This window comes from Poecilia latipinna, unplaced genomic scaffold (genome assembly GCF_001443285.1).
Source record: "Poecilia latipinna isolate Pla-1442-1.1 unplaced genomic scaffold, P_latipinna-1.0 Scaffold262, whole genome shotgun sequence".
Taxonomy (NCBI): Eukaryota; Metazoa; Chordata; class Actinopteri; order Cyprinodontiformes; family Poeciliidae; genus Poecilia; species Poecilia latipinna.
Genome location: NW_015112878.1, coordinates 225,205 through 234,572, shown reverse-complemented (window position 1 = coordinate 234,572; position 9,368 = coordinate 225,205). Strand labels below are relative to the sequence as shown.

Genomic DNA, 9,368 nt, shown 5'->3' with positions numbered 1-9,368 from the left:
TTTATAAATGATCAATATTGAGAAATCGTCTTTGCTATAAATACAATTGCAACATAAAAATCTACTCTGACTGAGGGAATGTCCACAATACACCTCCTGATTTCAAAGTTTGACAGAGTGCAAGGTCAAATATGAAATGATAGAGTAATGAAGCAATGAGTCAGTAACAAACTGTGTGACATCCAAGTCCACTGTACTCCACTTGTAATCTGGTTACTTGGTATTCATTAATCCTAATGAGACAACGCCAGCATTTTCCTTTTCACACAAATGGTGTGTTTGTTATGGGGTGGTATAGACACCTTCGTAGGACTATAACGTATCATACACTACCACCTACTGGTCAACTGATGCAAGTGGGAAAAATATCCAAACTGAGGAAGTTGCCAATAATCAAGAGATGCAGGGGGTCTCTACAGCTTTTTGCCAATATGTTATAGTTGCAGTTAAACAAATATTGGAAACATCAGTCAATCAAGGTCTAATTTTACCATTAACTTTTGAAAATATTGATATGATACTGTGTTGCTGCAGTACAAAATATTTAATTGTTATTAAACTGTAGCTTAGATTTTATATGCAAAACTAGTTTAGACTTGAAGTCACTCCTGTTTTTCCTTTGGCTGGTATTTTCTTCTGTTGTTTATATGCAAATGAAATAAGATCAAATTGACCCAGAACTAAATATTGAAATTATTCTTATTCTTATTAAGGGCATATTCGCAGGACAACTTCCACGAAATGTCATTCAGTATTACTGACAAAATAAAACACCACTAATGATTAAAGTATATTAGTTTAATTAAAGATCGCAGTAAGTTTACAAAATCGCAGGGAAATAAAAGTAACAAAAACAAACTCCAAATATAAACAGATTTTCCCCTAATGAATGATGATTGGCAGTTGCTCTGATGGTTAAAAACTAAATTTTCCAAGCTGTTTACTAGAAGAATGGTTTAATCGGGCTTACAGAATTTGCAAAGAAGTACCAAAATAAAAATTCAGAACTACATAATTATTTTTATTTATTTATTTATTTTTTGGTCTGCGTTTCCAAGTGAGGCACTAATCAGACGGTCTCAAAGAAACCACCGTTCCAGTAAACAGCAAGACCAACTAACTAACACATATTCATATAAACCCCATAAGCAAGATGGTAATCCACAAAGCAAACAACTTGTCACTTTTTCTCTACTGAAAACAAGCATAAAAAAACCCTCAAAACTTTGATCACTGTTGAGAGAAGAAATAACATTGTGCTTCAATCATACCATAAGGACATTTAAAAAAAAAAAAGCAACATAAATAATAGAATTTCTACTTTAGCTTGTCATCTGTGGTTTAAACACAGAGGGCTATACTTGGAAAAAAGACATGTTTTAAACAGATCTAAAATTAATGTACATCAGCTGCATAGCAGTTTTGGAGAAAATGTGTTTGCATTTATGTTAGCTATCATAAGTGCAACGTTTTACTTTAGTACAAACGGGACAGATGCATATGAGAAGCGCCAGTAGAGTTAACGACAAATTTACGACAACTACAAAACCTGTCAAACATTCTAAGCACACTTTAGGTGTTATGGCTTAAAATTATAGTTGAGTATTTAAAAGTCTCTCTAAAAGGCAACAGCAACAATTCAACCCGGTGGCCACAGCTATCTCTCCTCAGGCTGGGTGTGCAATTTGTGCAGTGTTTTCAGAATATATACCTGTGAATATGCTATGCTATGATAGATTAACTTTGACTTAGTTTGTCAATATTAAATTAAATGTAAGAATAAAACTTCAAATGCAAAGAACAGATAAAAATGAGAACTTTCACACACACACAAAAAAATCTCCCTCTTTTCCATAACTTAGCAAAGATTGTAGTAAAAGTCAGACATACACTGATGAGAAAACTGTCATTTCAGAAGACTATGTGCAGTTAAAACATTCTGGACATAAGGAAGTTTTTTTTTTCTTTTTTTTCCATCCACAATTCACAAAATGAGCAGTACATTCATATTGAATACTGAAATTTCTTGGTCTGGTAAAAACTGTTTGGTCAGAAAACCCCGGGGGGATACGTGTTATATGTACATTGAGATGTATATACAGGAGCAACTGTGCACACTAAGCTCTATGGTCATCACTCATAGTACATAAAGCTTTTCATTCTCCCTAAAAAAAAAAAAAAACACAAAAAAACAAAAAGGCACCACCACCAGCAGCACAAGATGATTCACCCTTAATTTTCCATCTGAGATTTTCCCAAGCTTAGTAACAGCTGCAGAAACAACAGTATGAACTTCAGCCGCTGTGGAGAATTTGGAAAAGTTACAGTGGGTATAAATATCCTCATCTGTGGACAGAAAAAAAACATCCATCTCCGCTTAATAAAAACTTCTAAACAGAGAGCAACATAGATTAAGAGCAAGTCAGTAAGCATTGGCTTTACTGAGCTGGTTATAGCAATTTTTTGAGCTCCAACCGGATTCGACAACCAAGTGCAGCAAAGCGACATTCACTTTAGTCACAGCAGAATGAGGCCACTTCCTCCTCGGCAGCAGGCTGGTCCCAGTGCAGGACTCTCCCAGGTGGTGCAGGAATGAGCAGATTGGGGCGGGAGGGGGGAATAACATTCATCAATACAGCTAGAAGGAAAAATAATCATGACTGCAGAGCAATTCTACGAACCACCAATGCGCAAATAAATTAAGATATATTTCTCTGTTAAGATGAATACCTACTACAGTGATAAAAAAAAAAAAAATAATATATCTTTGTTATATAATTATCTCTCTAAAAACAAAAGCAACAGAAAATCATAAATATGGAACATTGGAAATATTAGTTTTTCTATTTCACAAGTTGAAGAAAGCTAGGAAGCTCTCCTCTCCCAAGTCATGTTTCCTTCTAGAGAAAGGTCCCTTTAAAAAAAAAAAAAAAAAAAAAAAATCACACACCCAAATTGATCACACTACACACAGCCGCACACCATCGCTCCGCAAATCACACTGGTAATGTTTACATCAACTCCATCCTAAGACAACAGCTGTTTGGGATTTTAAAGTGAATACTAAGTGTAACGGTCTTAATGCATTAGTTTCAACATGTACACTGAACACAAGAAAAAACAAAGGAAGGATAATTACAATTATGAGAGACCCACCTTTTGTTTGTGCATGCACTTACATAAAACTACAGACTGCAAACTGTTTTGTCTTTATTAGAAAAAAAAAAAAAAAGAAAAACAAAAACTGTAAGGTGTGGGATAAGGACAAAATGCATTTTTTTGGAATGTCAGGAGGTAAAATGCTAAACAGAGGATTAGTGAAAAGAAAGACGACAATAAAAACCTTAATGAGCCATAAAACTGGCACTTTTATCAGGATGTACACAAAAGTCACACTTTGGTGTTGAAGTCACTGACCGCCAGCAGACAAAACAACACGAGGTCCGTAAAGCTCCAACATGCACAATTTCAGAATTTTAATACAACGATCTGTGTGAGATGTTCAGCTGTAGCTGTAGCTGTGTTCTCCTCCTAAGCATTCACTAAAGTCAACATTTCTACAAAACTGGCTCATTTCTAGCTGGTTTATGAATACTACTCCAGTTCAGACACTGACATTGAAAAAACCCCCACCTTCCAACCATTAAACGGAAAGTAATGATGCACCAAGTTAATGCTCTACTCTAGATGTATATTCTGATAATATATAACTGAAAATTAAAAATAAAAAACTATCTGAATAAAATTTATTTGTTCAATTTATTTTAATGTAATTTCAAAAACTAATATATTAAGATTTCTGGTAATGAATAGCAACAAAGTAGCTGGTAAGTTGATGCACAGCTGTATGATTAAAAAAAAAAGTATATTTTACTACAAACTTACTGGCTGTGACACATCTAAAACCAATTAAAGGATTTTTTTTTTGCTCATTTGTTTTTCCTCACAAATGCTGCCTTGTTTTTTTAACCTAGGGAATGAAGACACCATATGTGGACATACAAAAAAAAAAATAAATAAATTAAATAAAAAAAAAAAAATCACCTTTCCTAATGAGACTGCAGGACTCTTTGTAAAAAGGAGTGATTAGAGAGCAACATCATCAATGATTTTTAACATAGGTTGTAACCTGGATTTGTCACATAAACCAGAACATTTCAACAGACTGCAGTGTTGGTGTATCTGCATCCTGGCTCACATGCCGATAGAGATAATATGTTAAAATAAATAAAGCGTCTAATATTTACAAATATATCTCTTAGTTTAACCATCTTCACTGTTTGGACAAATCTTTTGCATGAACCCAGTCAAATACAATACATAATTTAGGTAGATTTATTAACGAATATATCTATGTAGCACCTAAAAAGCTTATTTATTGCATTATAAATAAAATCAAAATCTCCTTTTGTGGCATTTCAGATATCTAGATTGAATGTATTGCTATCAACAGGTTCAAGCCCACTGCTTCAAACTGCAAAATAATAACCAAATTACATTAAACCTCTTATGCTCATTTCTACAGTTCTAGAACTTCATATTTCTTTGCTTTCTCTCCTGCCCTCTATAGACCTTTTTTTTTTTTTTTTGCAAACTATCTGCCCAGTAGCTACCAGAACGGCCAAACATGCCACACAACGTCTAAGCCTATATGCCATACCAAACTACCAAACAGTCCGTCTTTCATGCAATATAATGACAAGAATAATAGAAAAAAAAAAAAAAACATTGAGGGAAATATATTCACAGAAACGTCTAACTCTTTAGGAGACATTTTACAAGACACAGAAAAAAAAACAAAACTGGAGGATGCTATAGATAACGTCACATTCTACCCATTTACATTTAAAAACAAGTTCTCCGATTATCAGGCCTGACAAGTTGACAGTCTTTTCAGAGTAGAAAGCGAAAGAAAAAGATTTGAGTTCCACTTCTCTTTTCGGACTCTTCAGGAGTTGGTCACTATTTACACGAGTTTCAGTAAAAGTGAGTTAGCCAGTTTCCGAGAGACATGAAAAGATGTTAACTTGGTTGCCGCCAACCCATTCCTGTTGCTACATCTTGGGTTTATGTATCTGCATATGAAGAAGTCGGAGTCGCTGTTATTTACATTGGTCGTTAATATTTTTGTCTGAAGAGACCAGCTGAGCAAAGGCCCGCAGCAGCCTGAAGGCGTCCTCCGCGGTGCAGGAGCGGACCTGCATGCAGCAAACACGCATTAACACTTGGACCTTTTCTTCCGTGTTTAACAATTTTCCAGGTTTCTTCGGCAAAAAAAAACAAAACAAAACTCACGAGCTTCTGTGACATTTAGAACGAACGCGTGAGGTTGCCGCCTGACTCGTGCAGGCTGACGAGCAGGTCATTGATCTTCTCCATGTTCTGAGAGACCTCCATGCTGCCCTGTGCGGTGGTCCCAGACTGGGACAGAGACTGGCTGAGCAGGGACTGGATGTGAGCCTCGCTCTCCTGCTGGTTCTGACCCGACTGGCTGATTGCTATGATCTGATCTGAAACTGTGTTTCCAGGGCTGTTCATCAGCTGGCCACATCCTGCAAGAAGGGGACAGAAAAATCAAAAACAGAATAAGCATATATTATAATTAAATGGAAAAATAAATACTGTTATTATAACCATCTGCCAAACAGAGATGACAAATACCCTAGAAAAATGTATTTCTCTCATAAAAGCATAACAATCCCTTTTCACAAAGATTACATCCTATGCTTTGTTTAACAGCCTAATTAATTTAAAGTGATGTTACTTTGTACAACTATTGATTAAAAACACCTCTTAGTTCTTGATTTTTCACTACATTTAGTTTTGTTACAACCAAAAACGTCAGAGTGGAAAAAAAAGGATAGATGATTTTTACATTTGTCTTTACAAATAAAATTGCAAAAAGAGTGCATTTGTATTCAGAATGTCCCTTGAAATTACAATTTGAAGAACCATCTTTCATTGAATTTTCAGCTATCTGGGCCTTTTGGACCAGACAGCTGTCTAGAGAATAACATTTCTCCTCTTGGCAAAAGATTTGAGGGAATGCATCTGTGGCAGAATGCTTCAAAACTTGCCACAGATTATCCATTAGATTATTTGTGTTGGTCTATCATATAAAATCCCAATAAAAAAGAAAAAACAAAAAACATTGAAGTTTGTGATTTTAACCTTACAAAATTAAAAAGAAAATCAAACGCTGCGGATATTTTAGGAAGCCACTGTAAATGTATTTCAGGACAACATATCACACTGGAAAAATATGCATTGCCACAAAAAAAAAGTAAATGTGAAGAGTTAATCTAGCGCAATGAGCCAAAACATGAGGACTGTGTTTTGTTATCTTCCCTCCGTTTACTTAAAAACATGAAGACGAGCTTGCCGGCACTTGTTGTTCTCTATTAACTCATCGGTTTTAACAGGAGTTCACCTTGTTTCTAACGTCCTTACCATTCTGCATCCCGAAGATGAAAAGGCCCGGCTGCTGAGGCTGGCTGGGTTGACTGATGTTCCCGCTCACAGCGTGCTGGAACAAGCTTCCTGGCTGCTGGACAGGAGAGGAGGTGGAGGTCGGAAGGTTGGCCACGCCGTTCTGGGAGGCAAACATGGCTGACTGAGTGAGCTCGGGCACAGCCAGCCCCCCCTGCATGGGAGGCATGTTGGATGGAGGGATGAAGAGACTCACTGGCTGCTCGTGCTGGTTGTTGGGGGTGCTGCCTAACTGCATTGGCTGCTGCTCCTGAAACATGACTTGCTGTGGTGAATTGGTGGGATTCCCCAAGGCCATGGGCTCAGGCTGGTTCTGCTGATTTACACCCACCATGCTGGCCTGGGAAAACAGCTGAGACGGACTTTGGGACTCCTGGGAAACCAGACTGCTGGTGGTGAGAGGAGGCATTTGGCCTGGACTGGTAAAAATGAGGTTAGGGGCCTGTGGTTGTGTGGACAGGTTGTTGTTACAGAACATTAGGCCTGCTTGCTGCTGTTGCTGCTGGCCTGGAGAGAGTGTGTTTGGAGAGGAATGGGGGGAGATGCTCTGAAACATGGCTGGCTGCTGGGGCGGCTGTGTGAGCGGCGGAGGCTGAGGAGACTGCTGCTGCTCCATGGGGCTTCTCTGCTGCATGGGCGACATCTGGGCCTGGGTCTGAAATACTGACTGCGGTTCAGGAGAGGAGGATTGTAGAGCATTAAGGAAGGCCAACTGTTGCTGTTGCTGCTGCTGCTGCTGCTGTTGCTGCTGCTGCTGCTGAGAACCACCAGTCGTAAGCTGGGTGGACAGGGGTGATTGGGGAAGGAAAAGCCCAGTGGGGGATTGCTGTTGCTCCTGAGACTGCAGCACTGTCATGGTGCTCTGGAATAGCGCAGCCTGGACTTGCTCCTGAGAGGCTTTCTGATACATTGACGCCTGTGGATCTTGCGTCTCGGCCAGAGGACTGGGATTGTGGAACATGGTTGGTGAGGGATGGGTGGGGGTCTGCTGGAGGAAGCCGGTCTGCATGGAACAAAGGTCGTTGGCCTGCTGAAAAAGAGCAGCTTGCTGCTGCTGTTGCTGAGTCTGCTGCTGCTGCTGTTGATCCGGCGGGTAAAGCGATGTCTGGTTGGTCACCACTCCTGGTGAGGAACCTTGAAGGTCTGCGTTCTTGGCCTGGGCAGCATCCTGAAACATGCCACACTGCATCTGGATTTGAGACTGGAAGAGCTGCTGCTGCAAGTTCTCCAAAACCTGCTGCTGTTGCTGCTGCTGTTGGATTTGCTGCTGCTGCTGCTGAATCTGTTGGGTTTGGATCTGTTGCTGGTGCTGGATGTGCTGTTGCTGCTGTTGAATTTGTTGCTGCTGTTGAATTTGTTGCTGCTGTTGTTGCTGAATCTGCTGATTTTGGATCTGTTGCTGGTGTTGGATTTGTTGCTGCTGCTGTTTGGTTATCGAGTTGTCAGCCTGAATTGGTAAGTTGCAGTATCCCTTAGCTTTAAGTTGTCTCACGGCTTCCTCCAGCTGAGCCACTTCGTCTACAGGGAAGAGCTGCAGCTGCAGCTGCGGCGGCGGGGGCGCCGGTTCAACACACAGCCTGCCCACTCCTCCAGAAGCGCTGCCGGACCTCTCCCGCATCAGACCATCTCTGGACTCTAAGAGGAACTGCTGGGAGCCTTGTGGGAGAAGAGACTCTGCAGGCAAAGGGAATGAGCTGCTAGGAGCAATGTCCTGCTTTTGGATGGTGCTTAATGGATCGACGTTGGTAAAAGCAGCAGCCTGGGTTTCATCTGGATCGCCTGCGGGCTGAGGTAAGCTATTGCTGAAAACTAAGCTTTTATTTAGATGCGCTGTTGCTACATCCTGGGTCGGCTGGGGTGTGCGAATGTCACCGTTCTGGCGAAGAAAGAGACACAAAGCGACAAAAGCACAAGTTAGGGGTTTTATGTCATGAGTTATTAGAAATGCGGAATCTAATTTCTAAAACATCTTTCACAAAAAATAAGCTGTTCAGTGCAGTAAAAGTACAAAGCAAACGAAACCAAGGCGCCACAAACGTGAATCCAACAGAGCATATGTTAACTTCAACATATAAAAGCAGTTCAGTAATTCACCTTAAATACTCCGGGTGCCTGAAGGTTGTTTGTCACTTCCATTGGGGTGACATCTTCTCTCTTCACTAAAGGCAACATTGAAGGCATCAAGGCACCATCTACAGCTGTAGGAGTAACAGGATGGGTGCCAAATGTTAATTCAGATGCTCTTTGTAATCAAGATAAAGAAAAAGAGACAATTAAAACTCTCTTCAAGATGAGGGTTTTAATTGTATTGAACTTAGTCATCTATTAAAAAAATATCTCCCTGACAGGTATAAAGGAACAATGATAAGGTTATAATTTTAATAAAAAGGACAACTAACCTTTGAGCTGCTCATCATAAGAACAGGTCTTCACTGGCGAGGGCATCTCTTTCTTTACAGCAATTTCATTTTGTACTGCAAGATTGTCTAAAATAAAACAAGATAATAGACACCATGACAGCAGCTAATTAGAACATGATTCACAGAGATTTGATGTTTATATTAGAAACTTATTAGTCAAATATTTCACTGCGTTACACTAGATAAATGTCAGTGCTATATAGGGATTTGCCTTTCAGAAAGGAGAGGAGCGTTACACCTATTGAAAATCATTACTACCACTAAACTGTAGGTGGCAGCGTTGTCTAATATTAGGAAACACCATATTAAGAATCAACACTTTATTAATCCCAGAAGGGGAGAAGGGGATAATATGCTGTTAGTTACTCAATCTAGTGGAAAAAAAAAAAAAAAAAAAAAAAAAAAAAAAAAAATATTTTTATATATATATATATATTTTTATATTTATAAAAAAAAAAA

The 9,368-nt window shown here is 39.2% G+C and overlaps 1 protein-coding gene across 6 annotated transcripts in view; it reads right to left on the bottom strand.

The window, feature by feature from the left end:
- Window positions 1–783: 783 nt before the first annotated feature.
- nfat5b (nuclear factor of activated T cells 5b) overlaps window positions 784–9,368 on the bottom strand; it is a 43,994-nt gene continuing 35,409 nt past the window's right edge. For 5 of the 6 annotated variants that reach the window (XM_015033269.1, XM_015033272.1, XM_015033271.1 and 2 more), the window contains 4 exons: window positions 8,889–8,975; window positions 8,584–8,687; window positions 6,451–8,365; window positions 784–5,552 (listed from right to left, as the gene is read on the bottom strand). In XM_015033269.1, coding sequence (XP_014888755.1) covers window positions 5,311–5,552; window positions 6,451–8,365; window positions 8,584–8,687; window positions 8,889–8,975 — 2,348 coding nt within the window. In that variant the 3' untranslated portion in view covers window positions 784–5,310. The remainder of the gene's footprint in view (window positions 5,553–6,450; window positions 8,366–8,583; window positions 8,688–8,888; window positions 8,976–9,368) is intronic. The other variant, XM_015033270.1, reaches the window with a different exon arrangement.